The sequence below is a fragment of the Bos indicus x Bos taurus genome, chromosome 7 (assembly GCF_003369695.1).
Source record: "Bos indicus x Bos taurus breed Angus x Brahman F1 hybrid chromosome 7, Bos_hybrid_MaternalHap_v2.0, whole genome shotgun sequence".
NCBI lineage: Eukaryota > Metazoa > Chordata > Mammalia > Artiodactyla > Bovidae > Bos > Bos indicus x Bos taurus.
The window spans coordinates 106,628,496-106,646,964 of record NC_040082.1 but is presented as its reverse complement, the minus strand read 5'-3'; the positions used below and the strand labels follow the sequence as shown (position 1 = coordinate 106,646,964).

Here is an 18,469-nt window from a genome sequence, read left to right as displayed (position 1 = left end):
CCATTTCCCTGATGGGAGTCTACAGGGAATGAGGTTCTCATACTCAGATCCAGAATGTTCTAGGCTGAAATGTAGTCTGATCTCCTCTAAGCTAAATCCAAAACATGAACTTGAGCCTGCAAATTTCCAATTCAGACCTTGCCCCTTTGCCCCCAAGGAAACCTGACTCCTCACAGGCCCAGCTCCTGGGGCAGCAGGGAGCCAAGCAAGTGCCCGTGCCTTCCTGTCCCTGGTCCTAAACACCGCTCACTGACCCGAGGAGTGAACAGCCACGCACATACCTTCTGGGTGGGAGTTTCTTTTTGTATTTGACTCTGCCGCAACTTCTTCAACAAAACCAGTTTGGCTTCTTCTAACCTTAACTCCTCTTTTAGTTGCTTGATCATCCTTTCTCGTTCTTCAGGACTGCTTTTCTACAAGGTCAAGAGGACACGGGTTGAGGGAGAGGCTGGGGCCAGGGAGCACCAGCTGGCCCCACCGCGAGGCAGCTCCCCAGTGCGGGGACAGAGCTCACCATGAGGGCCTCGGCACTGGTCTCCTTCGGGGGCTCCTCGGTCAGCCCGTTCACCCTCGGGCTCGCAGGCTGCTCGTTGTCAGACAGCACAATCACATCAGGCGAAGGGGGCCTCCTCTCAGACTTCATGTCACTGTGGGGCAGGGAGGAGGGCTGTCACCCGAGCACCCCGCCTGTGGTGGGCAGCACTCCCACGGACGCCGCGATTCAGACACAGACACAGTGAAGTGGAGGCGAGCAGGCTGGCCTCCCCACTCCTCCCCACAACCGCCTGCCCGGGCTGCCTTTTCTCACTGCACTCACCACGTGGCCCTCGAACCTGCCAGTTTACGTCTGAGCCCTTTAAAAAGTCAGGACTGTTCCCGATAACCACTTCTGTGTCCCCTGGGCTGAGGATACCTATATGTCTGCAGGAAAACAGCACATTTTGGAACCCACCACAGCCCCTTTCCATACCATGTGGCTCAGCACTGAACCAGAACACTTGCTCCTGGATCTTGGGCCTGCTGGTGGAGCGCCTACCTTCCCATGCTGGAAGCCACCTGATGGGAAGGCCAGCCCCACTTGAATCAGCCTTTCTTTGCTGAACCCAGACTCCCTGACGACCCTCACGCCTGGACAGCCCACCTGCCCCTCCCCAGGTGACAGAGGTGCTGAGGCACACACCGTCAGCCAACGGCCTGAGTCCCCAGCGCGGGGCGTCAGCACCCACAAGGCAGCCCAGGCAGCCTGCTGCGGGGTCCCTCCTGGGCTACAGGGGGGCTCTCTGTCCTGCCAGTGGCAACGTGGCAGTAGTGGCTGCATGCTTTGAAACTGACTGGAGCATGGAACACATTTGCTCTCACGGACCGCTGTACTACCCACCCACTTAATCTGCTCACAAACTAGTTCCCAGCCACCCCTGCCCATTATCCTCTGCCCTATTTCCCCAATCCTAACACTCAAGTTCCTCAGAACGTATATGCGCATCTGGTAACGCTCAGTTCAGTTCAGTCGCTCAGTCGTGTCCGACTCTCTGCGACCCATGAACCGCAGCACGCCAGGCCTCACTGTCCATCACCATCTCCTGGAGTTCACTCAAACTCACGTCCACTGAGTCAGTGATACCATCCAACCATCTCATCCTCTGTCGCCCTCTTCTCCTCCTGCCCCCAATCCCTCCCAGCATCAGAGTCTTTTCCAATGAGTCAACTCTTCGCATGAGGTGGCCAAAGTACTAGAGTTTCAGCTTTAGCATCATTCCTTCCAAAGAACACCCAGGACTGATCTCCTTTAGAATGGACTGGTTGGATCTCCTTGCAGTCCAAGGGACTCTCCAAGAGTCTTCTCCAACACCACAGTTCAAAAGCATTAATTCTTTGGCACTCAGCTTTCTTCACAGTCCAACTCTCACATCCATACATGACCACTGGAAAAACCACAGCCTTGACTAGATGGACCTTTGTTGGCAAAGTAATGTCTCTGCTTTTGAATATGCTATCTAGGTTGGTCATAACTTTCCTTCCAAGGAGTAAGCATCTTTTAATTTCATGGCTGTAGTCACCATCTGCAGTGATTTTAGAGCGCCAAAAAATAAAGTCTGACACTGTTTCCACTGTTTCCCCATCTATTTCCCATGAAGTGCTAAGCTTCCGCTAACGGCATTGCTGACCACATATATAAGGACCAACGGGTCTTAGAGACAGTGCTTAGTGCCAAGCCAAGCCGCTCCATTTGCTGAGGACATAATGTAAACTCTCCCTTAAGATCTAGCCTCAGCATCTGTGTTGAAAGAATCAGATCAGCAGGAAAGCCAGCCAAGGACTGAATTCACCCACTAGGTGGCACTATGACCCAAAGAACAAACTCGGTTAGGTTAACTGGGAATAACAACAGCTCAAAGTTGTCCCATTCCTTCCAGCTGAGTGGGGAGCAGAGTTAAGAGATGGGAAACTGGTATTTTAACAGCCCACTGAACAGCCCTTTCCACTCTCAGAGTGAGCTATGTCTTCAGGGAAGGGGGGGCACAGAGGACCGCACTCCGGGTTCACTGACGCCCCCAACCCCTCAACCCGCAGGGCTCTCCCTTGGGCCATCCTTATCCCAGCTCTCAGAGCAGCAGAGCTGCCACACCGCAGCAAGCCCAGCCCTGATGCAATAGAACCACCTCAGGTACAGCTGCTGGGTGGGCTTCCACGAGCGGTCAGGAGGCGCCCATTTCAAGGTACAGAACCCCCTCTCTGGGGTTAGCAGCCCACGTTTTCAAGTCCAGGAATTGGCTGGCTGTCTATAAAATAACCCAGGATGTCTTACTAGGGCCTCAACAAACCAAAAACCAATGCAGTTCAGGAACCACTACTCTTTCAATTTCAAGTCTGTGTCTCCCTGCTGGCTGCCAACTCTGCCCAAGATCCACATAAAAGATGACCCCGGGGCTCCAATCCAGGTTCTGTGGGCATGCGCACAGGCACTGCGCAGACACAAGGCTCTGGCACGGGAGCTGCAGCCGCTGGTCGCAGCCCAGGCGGGCTCCCAGGCGGCTGCACAGCAGAGCAGCAGCCTCGGCAGAACCACATCTAGAGTTACAGACTGCCCGTGCTTCCTGAGCAAGGGCAAATGGAGGCACCAGTAACCTACGGGGATTTATCACTTTTTACCATCGCATGGAGCACGTGCCCATCTCCCAAAGGTGAGATGCCTAATACAGCTCAAATCTGCCTGAGGTAAGAGGGCAGGGTTAGGGGCTGGACCACATGGAAGCTGAAGCTTCCTGAGATGACCACTGTGACCAGAGCTCTCCCAGGTCCCATCTTGGACCGAGACTAATCAATAACTCGTCCAAGAGATGACATCACCTCCCATCAGTGATCACTCAGCATCCCAGCAGCCAGCAGGGAGTGAACTTCCTGTATGCTAATCAGGCCACCAAAAAGTCATGTGACAAAGGCATTTCCCTCTTTGGTCATGTGACCCTTTAACTGTGCCTTCCAACGTGAAAACCATGGCAACAGCCAGTTCTAACCAGTTTGTGACATGCAGCCTTCATTTTGAGAAGTGAGGTAGGGTTCAGGTGCTGTCAGGAAATGGAGGCGCCAGCTCTCCCTGGGGCTGCGGGGCTGCAGGCACTTCCTGTGTGGCACCGGCCCTCAGGGGACTGTTCGCCTGTTACAGGGACCTGGGTTGCCTCTTCCAAACGCAGAAGGGCCACCAGCCCCAACTAGTTTCCAACAAGGAAAACTTTCCTAAAGCTCAATTCTAACACAAAGGTGCTTCAAATTTCTCAGTACTTTCCCAGAGAGTTCTTTTAATTCAAGGAAAAGGACAATCATTTGACAACGGCTCAAGATTATCATGGGCATTCTTTTTTTAAAAAAACGTATTTTAAATTATAAAACCATCTAGCCCAACATGCCAGGGAAACAGTGTAGTGGCCACGTGTATTATTTCGGTCCAGGGAGGCTGCCTGGGCACCACATTTATTTGAAAGCTATGATTTCGGGGCAAATGCATTCAGCCTAGCCTGCCCATCTTGGGAATCCTGATATAAATTATTATGATCAGAAGAGATTTTATGTGACCTGGAAGCAAGCCAGGCTGTTCGTGAAAACGTTCTCACTACCCTCCTCCCTTGTATGCCACCCGAGGCTAAACAAACAAAAATTCTGTTACATGCCCGGAACTTCCGTGAAGTTTCCTGGGGATTAAAACTTAACTCAAAACAAGATCTCTGCATTCACAGCACCACCATCCCAGGTGCTTACCCATCAGTGGTCAGTGTGGGGTTAACATTGAGTGTCTCACTGGCCTGTGCCGGGGAAGCAGTTTTCATCAAGGGAACGCAGCCCTGACCTTTGCTGTTCTCTATATGCGCCTGCCTGATGTCCGGGAAAGGTGCACTTGATCCACACTCACTCATCTATTTACTCACTCCTAGCTGCTGGAAGCCAACCTAAGAAGCGGGTGGTGTGTCCAGCAGTGGGGAGAAACCCCTGGATAAAAGCAGTTCTGTCTTTAGGGTCAGCCAGGAGGGACAGATCCAACACCAGGAGTGACAGGGGCACGTGGGAGTAGACCACCGCCCACCCGGCTTCACCAGAGGGCATCAGTGCCCCAGACTTGTTTGACCGAAGCCTGCGTTTTTGTAAGATCCTTGAGACGCTTGCACACACGAGTGAAGTCGGGGGCAGCTGTGGGCCCAGTGAGGTCTCAGGACAACAAACTGCTCCTTGGGGCTAACGTGGGGCAGAGAAGCAGGGCTGCTAGCCAACTAGTCCCTGCCAGAACCCTCCCTCTCCCCCACCTTTTGGCCCCGGCTGGGTGAGGAGAGGCAGGTAGTTGCTAACTGTTTAGGCGGGTGGGGGAGGCTTTGCTAGACCAAGCAAACACTCGTCTTGGCCCCACCAGACCCTCTCCCTGGGCATTCCTCCCACTAGGGCCCATTCACACCCTCCAGGCCCACAGGTCTCTCCAGTACCAAACCCCTGAACCCCAAGCTCCTGCTCCTGAGCTGCCCCCACCTTCACCACCATCCACTCCAAGGAATGTCCCTCCATCATATTCTCATCCCCCCTGTGACAGACCCAACTCACACTGGAAGATGCCCTTCTTGAATGGCGCCTGGAAGGAGTCAGCACTACCCCACTGCACTCAGGGGACCGTCCCCCAGCGGCACACAGTCGGGGGAAGGCTGCTTAGTTCTACCCCCAAACTGCCCACCCTCAGCAGGGAGCTCAGGGCAAAACACTGGGGCCTTACACTGAAGGGCGGCAAGAGCCTGAGCAGAGGCCCTGCCCCGCTAGAGCCCAGCTCGCTCAGCCCTCAACTCCACAAGCTCGTCCAAGGACAGCGCCCTGGCCTTCCTACAAGGGGCCACCCTCCCTCAGCCTCCCAGGGTGACACTGCCACTGCCTACTCGACAGGTGGGTGCCCCAACCCAGGGCTGGGGCCAGGGACCGGTGTTTCCACTTAGACCCTCTCTCCAGAAAGGTGGGGCACTGCAGCTCCCGGTGACGGCCAGGATGTTCCCAGGGCGCTGTGAGAAGGGCAAAAACAGGGATCCAGCCCTGGTGCGATGCCACAGCCCCGGAAAAGGGGCTGAGGCCCCCTGAGCCAGAGGGGCAGGACTCTCCTCCTGGCACCATGCTGCCTGGTGGACAGGCCACAGGGCCTCCTCTCAGAGCAGGCACGGTGCACCAAGCCTGCGCGTGCTGAGGGAAGGGGGCAGTCACACTCCTGCAAAACTGCCCCACTTGGTCCTGCCGCTTACAAGTGAGAAGCCCAGAGTAGGACATTCCCTCTCTGTGCCTCCTACAAGGTTGGGGACAGTAATTCCTGCCCTACTGCCCCTCAGCTTTGCTGGGTGAGGTGAGACCTCAATGCCAAGAAGGTTCAGATGCCTTAGGAGGTCACTGGGGCAGTTCGGACCCCAACCTCCCCTGAGGCAGTAAGGAGCTGCTCGCTGTGAAGGTGAATTCGGCAGACAGCGGACAATCAGGTAACAGCCAAACCCAGTGAAGACAGGTGTTGAGTCTGCTCTCTGGGTGCTCAGGTGACGTCCCTGGTGTGCACCGACCTCCTCCTCTTGCCTGTACCTGACTCCATGAGAGTCTGAGTTCACGAAGAATCCATAACGCCTGTAGACTGATCACCCTGCGCCTGTGGGAGGTCTTTCCACATGCACAGATACTACGCTGCTCAAAGAGGTGCGAGGTCAACTCAGAAATCAAAGGATTTCTGAATCGTGTCATTATGTATTTTCAAGCACCAGGCCCTAGAAATCCACTTCCCGCGAGCCCAGGACTCTGATCGATGTTAATGAGGCGTCCTAACACTCCTAGTTGCCAAAACGCTGTGCAAAGGACCACTGCACCACACCCTTCTGAAGCCGCCCACTCAGGCTGCAGTGCGCCCTGAAGGCAGCTCACTCCCTGCGGCCTCCAGTGAGGAGCAGAGAGGAAGCAGCAGCACAAGCTCTAAAGCAAGGTCACAGGCTCTAAAGATTCCCCTTGGGCCCTGAGAACATGTGCTCTGACAGACCACCCCCCACAGAAGGACGCCGAGCTAGCCGTTGGCAAGAGGGTCACAGAGACAGACAGAGATGGCCCCAGCCCCCCAACACGAGCAACAAAGCCCCTGGAGAGGAGAACCCAAGAAGCTACGCTCAGCTGGGACCAGTCAGCCAGCAGAGCTGACAGCCGATGCTATGGCATCACAGGTACTTTAAGCCACTCGACTCCTGGGGCTGGCAGCCCAGCTCTGCCCCCGAGAGCCAGCCAATGCCAGTGCGGCTCTACGGCCTCCCGCAGACTGTCCTCAACGAGGCTGGCCACTCCAGACACTACACTACCCTGGGAGCGAGAAGGCGAGAAAGAAAGGGCTTATCCAAGTAGCCACCCCTGCTGAACTTTAAAGCCCCTTCTCCTCCCCTGAAAGGAGGAGCGCAGTTCTGCGAACACAGAGGGTGCCCCGGGGCAGATGCCCACTCAGGAGGAGACTGGTGTACAGCTCAGGGACGGCCCAGCCCAACAGAGAAAGGGGTGCATGGGGAGTCCCAGGGGAGCAGGGGGCCATCCTCAGGCCTGGGAGCCACCACTGGCTGCTTCGGGCACTGCCGGGAAGGCTGTCTGAGCCAATGTTGGAAAGCAATTCCATAGACTTAAGCCAGGGAGCACCCCTATTTCAGAAGCACTTCTAGGAAACTTCTAAAGAGAGAAAAGTAAGACGTTTATCACCAGTTTCCAGGTTAGTCCTACTGCCTGGTAACGTTTCACTGGCAGTTTCCAGTTGCACACTGTTTGTCTCAGTGGACACACACCACTGGGATCTTTCACAGTCATCTGGGCGTGAGAGCTACTCACTGGGACCCCACACGGACCCTCCCTTCCCAAGAGGTCCCATCCACTCAGACACACTCAGCGTTATCAGAGAGGGAACTGCCATATGCAGACACAGGCTGCGCCCCGAAGCCCAACACTTGCCTGCCCTGGGGACTGGCAGGCACTGACGAGTGCGGGGTCCCTGCAGCACCCCCGGAGCCCACCTGCTCCCCGCCTGCCCCAGCTCTTCTGAGACTCCCTCGGCTCCCCTTCTTGGCATCCATTACCACCTCTCCCAGCCCTGTAACTTGACACCCGGTTGGCTGGGATGTCAAGACAAAAGCCCAGAGCCTGCTTTGTGGGGGCCAGGAAGTCAGAATACATCGTGCTTCTAGGCCACAGAGGCCATGGAGGTGAGCAGCTGAGATGGGAGTTTTGAAACCCAGCCAAAATTCTTCCTGGAGACTCCAAGTCCAGCTATTGCTCCGGGACTCCATTATGGCCAAGGATCTCAGAAGGAAGGAAGGGAATACGTGTGACCAGGGTCTGGCCCCAAGAGCCCATCCCCCACCAAGGCCCCCAGAGCAGAGGGGGGCAGAGGCAGCTGCAGCGGAAGAGCACTGTGCCGTCAGTAAAGCCAGGAGGCATCCGGCCTGTCCTGCCGGGGGCTCCTTCTAGGAACACAGGAGCCCCTGAAGTCACTCAGTCTGGCCAGGGGAACCAAGAGGACCTTCCTGGGACTGGAAGCAGAGATGGGGGCCAGGTATGGGGGCATGAAAAATCACTGGAGAAACAAGTCAAGGACAGGCAGAAGGGAGTGTTCCCTGAGCCACAACTGGCAGAGACCCACAGAAAGACCCTGACCTCCAAACGGCAATGGGGCAGCCTGCAGGGTCAGCCCATCCACAGTCACTGCAGCACGGCCTGCCAGCCAGGAACATGCTCCAGTCGGGGCACCACCAGGAAGACTAAACTCGATTCAGCACGTGCTCTGCTCAGAAATCTGGGAAGGGGCACTTGTCAGGAAACAACCACAGTCACAGAACTGAAATGCTGGCCTGTGTCAGATTTGGACGTTTGCTGACCTTGTATGGTGGCCACCTCTGTGCCCACCACCAAGATGCATGCCTCTGTACGATCCTCTCAACTGTCACCTATACCCACAGGCGAGGAGGGGGTCTTCAGAGTGACTTCCTGAGGTCACAGCCCCAAGGCCTGCAGATAACCTGGGCCCACAGCAGGTCTGCTCAACTCTGGCACACCAAGGTCTGCCACGCGCACCCCACACTGCACTGGGACCCGAGCCCCCATCTGCTCAGAGCAGCTGGACACCTGGAGCCTGCAGAGGGCTAAATGGCACCCTAGAAAAGAGGGTGCAGGGCGAGAGAGGGCGGGTTTCACACAACCGTCAGGTGAGGCCTCTACTCAGGTTATCAAATACCATTTTTGACTAGGTTAAAGGGGAAAATATTTTCATTTACACCTGCAAGATCCTGGATAGTCAGCAGCATCTGCATGCTGAGTCCCTGAGGTGATAGAGAGATAACAGAGCAAGGACGCAGGTGTGGCCCTCAGACTTATCTGAGAACCAACTCTTGCTACATGTGGACTGCTGTCTACTCGAAGAAGCTGGGTGATGTTTCAGCACTCGGGAACTCATGCTTCCAAAGGGCCTGGGCCTGGGGAGTGAAGGTCAAAGGAGCGTGGGGCCCTCTGCCAGCCACACCACCATCGCTAGCATCTGTTCTTCCCTCTGTCACTGTACGCATGTGCCAGGCCAACCTTCCTCTAGGGAGCAATTCAGGAGCACTCTGCAGCATGGGGGACCCCCTACAGCAGATGAGCCCAAACACACCCCCTAGGATCAGCTTCCTAATCGACTCACAGCAAGAAAAAAGCCAGCTGTGCACAGATGAAACCACACTCAAGAAACAAACACTGCTTTCCAGCTTGCAACACCTTCACAAACTCTTGTGATAAATGGAAAGTGCTTTGTTTGCCTGTAAGTTTCTTGTGTTTCGAACTGCTGGATCTTCCCCCACCACGCCCTGGCAAACCCCAGGGGATGTCCTCCCAGCAAGGCTCTGGAGTCCGCCACCCCCACCAGACCTGCTCCAGCTGCTCTGAGCAAAGCTGCTGTGAGGCTCCACCCAGGTCAGCCATGAGGGCTGTGGGGGGCTGGGCCAGTTACCAAGCCTCAAAGAGCTTTAGTTTCTTCATCTGCAGGATGGGATGCCACTGACCTTGAGAGGATGCTGTGAAGTGCAGCGGGCACAGAAAGTGCATCCAGTCAACCGATGATCACCCCGCCTCCCTCCTCCAGGCTCACAGAATGTACTGTGCATGCACACTCAGGGCAGCTCCCATCACCTTTTCTGCTACAATGTAGCTCTGAATCAATTCATTTGGCCACCTGCCCTGCAATTCGAGGTCTCTGGTGACAAGGTCCCCAGCTGAGGGCCTCTCTTACCCCCACTTTCTGACCCCATCAGGCCGTTAACCACTGTCCTGCCTGTGATGTGAGCTCGGAGTCCTGCCAGGCATCTGTAGATGCCTGTGCCCACCCTGGATAGCCCGCCAGGGCCCCCCAGAGTGGGCCTCAGGACCCCTTCGGGGCTTCTGCCAGGTTGTTGTAATATGGAGACGACATTTGCCTTTTGTACCAAATCAGAACAGCTGCAGCAAACTGTGCCAAGATCCACATCGTCGTCATACTGTAGGCAATGCCTTGGATGAAGTACAAGCTATTGATTTTATTAAAACTCAGCATTTGAGTACACATGTCTTTTTAATATTCTGTGACAACATAAAGCACTCCTGCTGCATACCAAAGCAAAAGAGCCATGTAGGGAAAAAAAAAAAACCACATTTGGGCATTTGCCACGTTCGAAGGAAGGATGGACAGACATGCTGTCCGTGCATGTCCACGGACAGACATGTCCATTCAGACGTGGGTGTCCGGCATGCACTTTCCCCAAAATGGTTAGAGCAAAGCTGGTTCACCGACAGGAAAACAGCCAATAATGTATCACCAATGATACTGTCTGAGCTCCCAACAAGCAAAATGTAGAATTTTGGAAAACTTGTGAGCCCAGCAGCTTCCCAACAGATCAGATAATTAACTAATCTGATTTTCTGCAATACTGAAAAATAAAATGTATCAGAATTTGAAAGATCTCTGTAACTTAGTCAACTAATATTTTCTAATGTTCAGTGGTATGACTACACACTCAAATATGAGTAAAGGATCATTCAGGGAGAGAAGAAACAGAACACCCTGATGCTTCACCCTTTATGAGCTGTAAACAGTCACTTCCTTCCAGAGGGCACAGCACAGAAAGGGAGGAAGAAAGTAACTTTATGGCGAAGACACCCGACAGACACCCAGGAGATCAACACCACAGTGACAACTCACACCGATGGGACGTGCCCTGGACACGGGTGTGATAAGAAGGGCACCTCCCCTCTGTGGTCCTCTCCAAAACCCAGCCCAACCATGAGAAAAACAGCAGACGAATCTCAACTGAGGGCCACCCTACAGAACACCTGACTCCCAACCGTCAAGGTCATGAAAACCAAGAAAGTCTAAGAAACTGTTTCAGCCCAAAGGAGACGAAAGAGACATGACGACAAAATGTCATGTGGGATTGTGGGACAGAAAAGGTAAAAACTGGAAACAGGAAATCAGAACAGACAATACAGGCTGTGGTTAGTAGTAACTGCTGCTGCTGCTGCTAAGTCGCTTCAGTCGTGTCCGACTCTGTGCGACCCCATAGACGGCAGCCCACCAGGCTCCCCCATCCCTGGGATTCTCTAGGCAAGAACACTGGAGTGGGTTGCCATTTCCTTCTCCAATGCATGAAAGTGAAAAGTGAAAGTGAAGTCGCTCAGTCATGTCCGACTCCTAGAGACCCCATGGACTGCAGCCCACCAGGCTCCTCCGTCCATGGGGTTTTCCAGGCAAGAGGACTACTTGGGACAAATGTTCCCCAACAGTCTGTTAGCAATGGACGACTGGGAAGGGGTGTGTAGGAATGGTCTTCACAACTTTTCTGTTAAGTCTAAAGCAATCTTAAAATTTTTTAAAAATTGTTTCTGTTCAAAGTACAAGAGGGACTGATAGATTTTAATGTAACCGAGTACAAAAACTAATCAAGGTTTTAGAGTCCACAGTGCAACTAACTGTTGGGAATGGCCACTCTGTGTCTTGCGCTAAAAGCAGAAACACACAATTACGCAAAGCGACAAGCAAACACTCCTCCTGCCCCAACCTGCCTGTCTGTGTGAGGCTGGACTTCCTTCACATGCTTCACCCCTAACAACTTAGCACGAGAGACTAAACGGAGAAGCAGATAGGAGAATCCAGCTGTCTGCTTATTAGAGAGAGCTGCAAAATAGCTTTTTTTTTAAATGAAAAATGTTCTTTATGCTAACATGGAATTGGTTCATTATTGTTCATTATTATTATTATTTAAAAATAAACAAGTATTTTCAAATTTTTCTAACACAGTAAATGTCAACATATTTTCCACACAACTAAGCTTCTCTGGGGTCCAGAGATGGAAAAGGGGCCAGGTCAGCGCTTCCAGCAAAGGGTTTTCTGTCCCCATCGAAGGAAGATGCCAGCCAGTCTGAGCAGAGTCCCCCCAAATGGAGTCCTCCTGACATGCCACAACCCATGTGTTTCTTTCTTGTTGCCAAAGCTGTGTTTTGAAAAGGAAGGTGTGCTAAAAATTTAATAGGACTCACTTCACATGTAACACTGTAATTTCTCTGTAAAACCTATTCGGTTATAAGACCAGGATGCTTGTCTTATAAGAACAGGTAATCTTGTTCTTGAGGCCTTGAAAAGCAGCAACTGTACCAGCCCCACAGTTTGCCAGTTCACAGAGAACCTGCCACTGCCCGGGGCGGCTGGGAAGCCCCGCATCTGCGGAGGGGCAGGCGAAGCACTGGCGTCCTGTGGAGGCAGGTCGGGGACCCCAGTTCCCACGCAGGGAAACTGCCCTGCATCTCACGCCGCACTCCCTGCTTACACTGTCCTCCAGGCAAAGGCACCTCCCTCCTCCAGCACCTCTGCTCTCACAGCAGGCATCCGGCATGCTTCTGGGCTTCACCCACACCCAGAGCGTCAACTCTCCCTGCTCCAGAGGGTGGTCCACGGCCTGCACTTCCACCCCAACAACCCGACCCTACTCCCACCACGATGGGCCTTCTCTGGCCCTGACTCCAGGCAAACCCAGTGGGCTCCAGGGACCTGGACACCTGAGCACCCCTATTTCTGGGCCGTGAGATCCCAGAGCCTGCCCCCAGACTGCTCTTGCCCATACTGCCCACGGATGGATACCCAAGTCCTCCTGAAGGAAGGGCACACAGCGTGCCTGGACTGGCTGGTCTCCTTAGAGCACTACTGTGCTGAAGCTGCTTTTGAAAGCGGTCAAGGGCCTACCTCAAGAAACTCTGTATGTCACCAGGTCTCAGACCCCTAAGACCTGAAGCTTTTCCGTGTGATTACATCACAACTATTTTCAAGATTTAAGCTCTAAAAATAAGCTCTCTGACAGCTTGGGACCTAAGGGATGGGACACGTAGCAACGTCTGGTATGTCTCCCATTTCTCCACCCATCAGACACTCCCTGCCTCCTCTGCACTCCCCTCCCTCAGGTGGGCCCACAGAGTTACAAGAGAACTCAGTTCCCCCTCCCTCACTCTTGGACACCCATGAGTCCCAAGGCTCCTTCCCACCAGCACTGGGACAAACCTGACTGAATGATGCTGGACCTTCTGCGGTTTGAGTATGACCAACCTCACTTCACAGCAGAGGGTGGACTCCGAGGGTGGAGAGGCCTGTCCTGGGCTACCCCGGAGTGTGAGTGAAATTGAGCTGTCAGACCCACATTCTTTTTGTTTTTTTTAAACCACCTGCCATTCCCACTCCCTTTCAGGCTCACAAATTACAATTCAAATGCTCATCTTAAGGGAAAAAAAAACCCAGAAATCTCTTGGCAATCAGGCCAGCTCTGCCTTCCCTCAGGGCACACTCTGCTGGGGAAATGTCCCTCTCCTGGTGTGTCACCCCCGCTGGCCCGGGGTCAGACACAGAGCTCCCTTCAGCCCACTTCTTCACTGGGTTAGGTGGCTGAAGGGTCAAGATGGGATCCCTCGGGCTGGCACATACGCCATCCCTACCCCCAGGGCTGGTTAAGGTTCTGGTACACCTGTTTTCATCAGGTCAGAGATACCAGCTGCAAGATAAAAAGCAACGCATACAAAAGCAGAGCCTCCACAGCGGAGGGCTGGTCGGAGACCCTCCCTCATGAACCCCCATAGGTAGAATGCGTCAACGACCCACTGCTGTGAGGACACAGCTCCAGCAGGAACACACACCATGCGCGGACATCAGAAGCTGTGGCTGCAGAATGAGACTGCGTCATTTCAAAGTAAGGAAGTGATCTGCTTAATCGGCCAATCTGCTTAACTCACATGTGTGTGAGGCCAAAAGTTCCTTGTGCGTGCAAAGTCGCATCAGTCACGTCTGACTGTAACCCTATGGACTGCAGCCCACCAGGCTTCTATGTCCATGGGTTTCTCCAGGCAAGAATACTGGAGTGGGTTGCCATGCCCTCCTCCAGGGGAATCTTCCTGATTCAGAGATCAAGCCAGCATTTCCTGCATCAGCAAGCAGGTTCTTTTAACACAAGCACCACCTGGTAATTCCCAGCTGCTTACCTAGATGATGTACACAGGGGCCTCTGGTTCCTGGTGGGGCAGTCACACAGTAATATCCCCAGAAGGCTGGCACTATCCAGTGAGAAGCCATGCCCTCCACAGCCAGAGGAGGGCGCCGTGAAGGCAACAGGGAAGTGGCAAAACTGTGGGGCTCCTTAGCTGACCAGGCTGGCTCACAATATGCCCCTAGGTCACTCTGAGAGTTAGAAAACAAGGCACCTCAAGTCCGTCACGCTGCCATCCAAAAATAATGATTTTTAGAAGTACAGGTGAACTCCCTCAAATTTCAATTACAAACCTGTGATAAGATGTGGTCGGATAGAGAAGAACTGGGATGAGCAGCCCCTAGGGAAGGGGAGAAGCAGAGGACGAGGAGGAGATGGAGAGAAGTCACAGAGGTTCGGGGAGGTGGCAGCTGAGGCCAGGAGTACAGAATGAGGAACTGATTTCTGAAGGCACACACCCCTCGGTTCCACATGCTGAAATGCAAGCAAGCTATGGACTTCAGTTGAAGCTGACAGAGCTGCTCCGCAGCCTGCCTGGCCTCTCCTGGAAGTCGCCCAGCGGCAGACAGAGAATTAGCAAATGAAAGGCCAGCCCACAACAGGTGGCTGGGGAGGGGCTGGGCTCCACTGGAGTATCAGAGCCCCCACCTAAGGGACATGAGGGCCACAAAGAACAGGTCCAGGCTACAGGACTCCCAGAGCTCTCATACACGGTACGGGAGAGACGGGGGTCAACCGCTGGCAACTGTGGAGAGCCGAGGTGAGGGCCACCACACCTACTTGGGCTGTGAGAACCAGAGCCCTTTGCAGAGCCCTCACAGGCCCACAGCCGTGTCACATTCCCCCAAATCACTCAAGGACGCGCATTCCAACAGACAGCTGGCCGGAGGGTCAGGCACAGCTGCAGTGGGGCACAGTGGGGAGGACGGGGCAGGAGGGGGCTCGGGGCTGCACACGGCCATGGAGGACCCCCACCACCCCGCACAGAAGCTGGCGTGGCAACTGCACTGGCCTCAACCCTGTCACGGAAAGGAGAGGGCTGGTGGTCACACACGCAGACCAGGACGTGGGCTCAGACCTCTCTGGAGACCTCATGGCTAAAACTGTGAAGACGTGACACTCAGTGAGGATCAAGTAGCCAAATCTCCATACAAAAGTAAAACCACTCAGACGTTTTAGAGGAAAGGTATAGCAGCAACTTCTTTTAAAACAACTGAATACTGACCTACCCTGTGACCCCAGCAATCTGATCCCTATTTAACAAGATGATCCACGTTCACGTGAAGATTTCCACAGGAATGCTCCCAGCAGCCCCAACCTGGAGACTGCCTGGTATCCGTGGACAGGTGAGTGGGCGACTACGCATATCCACACAGGAGTTGCTCGGTGAGATGCTGATACACACCACAGGGATGAATCCCAATCACACGGAGTCAGAGACGGTAGACCCTCCAAGGATACACTATTTCTAAGAGGCTTGAGAAGAAGCAAGACTGATGGTAAGTGGGAGAATACATCCCGTCAGGAAGGGCAGTGTATGTGCGGAAGTCTCCAGTGAACCGTCTGGGGTGCGAAGGGTCTGTACCCTGATAAGCCTTCGGACTACACAGGTGGATACACACGTGAAAACCGCGGCAGGAGAGGCATCCGCAGCCGGTACCAGCAGCGCTCCTGGCCGAGCAATGCCAACCCCAGTGTCTACTGTGTACACCCTCTCCTAAAGACTGCTGGTAAAGGAGGTGCGAACAAACAAGGACTCCACAACCCATGAACAGTCAGGGACACACACACCTGGTCCCGTGGACTCACTTCCTGCTCAGAACAGAACAAGGCCATCCACACAAGCCCACGCTACAGACGACAGGCACAAGCACTATCATGCTACCCTCAGATTCATATTCACTTTGGAAGAGGACTCGAGCATGAACCTGGGTGTGGATGGCGTGCTCCCACAAACCACTCACCACTATGGGTGGCTAAGTCCTGTCTTACCGGCAAATGATCTGAGAACCCTGGCTTCTATACAGAGTGTCGCCCACCACTATCAGAGTCTCAAAGAAGGACGGGGCAGTGATTCTGTCATCAAGGACACCCGCTTCAAAGGTGGCCTGCTTTGCGGGCACCTTGGTGGGGATAAGAACACACATCCGAGTGCCTCGCATCCACGCCACAGGGCACACCACTGGTCCAAGTAAAGCTCTGTCCCAGAGCAAGAGAGACACACGACGCAAAATGGGGAAGGAAGAACAGGTGAAGCAGCTGCCTGAAGACCACGTACCCAGTGGAAGCCAGCAAAGGCAGCCACCATGGCACCCACCCCACATATCCACTCAGGGCCCACAGGGCTGGTTGGAGAGAAGTAGAAACGGGGCTCCAAGTCTGCCCCTGCTGTGCCCGAGACCGAGGAACCCTAGCTTTGTTTCCCCCCAAGGTAGAATAAGGAAATAGAGATGGTCTGCTCAGGTGCCCGGTGACTTTCAGCCCTTGCGAGCCACACTCCTAAAATCAAGGCTCCCAACACCTCTGCAGGTTCTCTGACCATACTATGCTGCTAAGTCGCTTCAGTCGTGTCCGACTCTGTGTGACCCCATAGATGGCAGCCCACCAGGCTCTGCCGTCCCTGGGATTCTCCAGGCAAGAACACTGGAGTGGGTTGCCACTTCATCCTCCAATGCATGACCACACTATGGTACCCTAGAAAACCCTGTCCCATCACTTCTGCCCCCAAGGACCAGCACAGGACATGCCAGAGAATCGAGGGCGAGCTGGCAACTCAGAAAAAGGCACACACAGATGTTTTCAGTGAAACATGGGGGTGTAAGCATGCAGCTCCCACCTCACACACTCAGGGGAGCCGAGGGACCCCGTCCTAGCCTTTCAGGTGGAGAAGGCCTGGCAAAGAGGCTTATTATTTTACTGAGTTAAATGTACCTCCACCCAAGAGAGGAAAAACAAAGCTATTCTCACCTGTGTGGGCCTAGATTACTTCTGAAGATCAATTTGTGACAGAGTCTCCTCTATAGCAAAGTGTAGGAATGGAGTCTATTTATCTTAGAGAGGAAAAAAGAGAGAGAACCCCCACACAGCTTCCTCTGTCTGTCCCAGCTCCAGCCACATCCAACAGTCTGGACTTGGGGTGGGGGGAGGGCAGCACAGGTTCTGACCTTTGGGCTGGTCTCACAAGACCAACAGGCTCGACTTCCACCTCTGTGGGATTCTGTTTTTCCATGAGCACATTTATGGAGGCCATAAAGGAAACTGAACTATTTTAACCCCATTTTTAAATTTTAAACACCCATCAGTTCAGTTCAGTGGCTCAGTCGTGTCCGACTCTTTGCGACCCCATGAATCGCAGCACGCCAGGCCTCCCTGTCCATCACCAACTCCCGGAGTTCACTCAGACTCACGTCCATCGAGTCGGTGATGCCATCCAGCCATCTCATCCTCTGTCGTCCCCTTCTCCTCCTGCCCCCAATCCCTCCCAGCATCAGAGTCTTTTCCAATGAGTCAACTCTTCAACACTGAGACATAATTTACATACCGCAAAATTCATTCACTATAAAAGTATAATTCAATGATTTTTAAGTAAATTTAGAGTTGTGCAACCATCCCTACAATCAAAGCTTAGAAAGCGTCCCTTACCCCAAAACGCTGCCGTTACGATGCCCGTGCACTTGTCTTTGTGCAGATGTACTTTCTCAGGTACGTTCCTTGGAGAGATCGTTGGGTCATGTGCTAACTTGGTCACATCTAACTTTTTAAGAAACTCCCAAACTGCTCATGTCATTTTACATTCCCACCAGCCACGTATAAGGGTTTCAACCTCTCCATATCCCCACCAACACCTGTTATTGTCTTTTTTAATACAGCCACCCTTGAGACTTGTTTCATGCCTAGCCTACGATCCACCCTGTGCCACGTGCATATGAGATGTTATTATTTCCCAGTATTCTATAGACACCCTTTTGCCAAACAGAATCAGTGCTCTTCAAGTCTTCCAGAATCTTGCCAATTTTCAGCTTAGTTGCTCTACCAATTACTTAAAGAGAAGTATGAAGTCTCTGACTACAATTTATGAATTATCTATTTCTATTAGCAAGACTGTCAGTTTATGCTTCAGCTATTCTGGGACTCTATCGTTCAGTACATGTACATTTGTGACTGTTACAACTTCCTGCTGTGCCATTAAAAAAAAAAATGACCCTCTTTGCGACTTCCTTGGTGGTTCTCTGGTTGAGAGAGGTGTGGGTTCGATTTCTGGTCGGGGAACCTTGTGGCCAAAAACCAAAACATAAAACAGAAGCAATGTTGTAACAAATCCAACAAAAACTTAAAAATGGTCCACATTAAAAAACAAAACAAAAAAACAAAAAAATCCCTCTTTGGCTTTAGGAATATTTTTTGTCTTAAACTCGATTGTGTGTGCG

The 18,469-nt window shown here is 53.2% G+C and overlaps 1 protein-coding gene across 5 annotated transcripts in view; it reads right to left on the bottom strand.

Annotated features, from left to right (window-relative positions):
• GATAD2A (GATA zinc finger domain containing 2A) overlaps positions 1–18,469 on the bottom strand; it is a 98,472-nt gene that overhangs the window by 12,772 nt on the left and 67,231 nt on the right. For all 5 annotated transcript variants that reach the window (XM_027548400.1, XM_027548398.1, XM_027548397.1 and 2 more), the window contains 2 exons: positions 515–647; positions 282–413 (listed from right to left, as the gene is read on the bottom strand). In XM_027548400.1, coding sequence (XP_027404201.1) covers positions 282–413; positions 515–647 — 265 coding nt within the window. The remainder of the gene's footprint in view (positions 1–281; positions 414–514; positions 648–18,469) is intronic.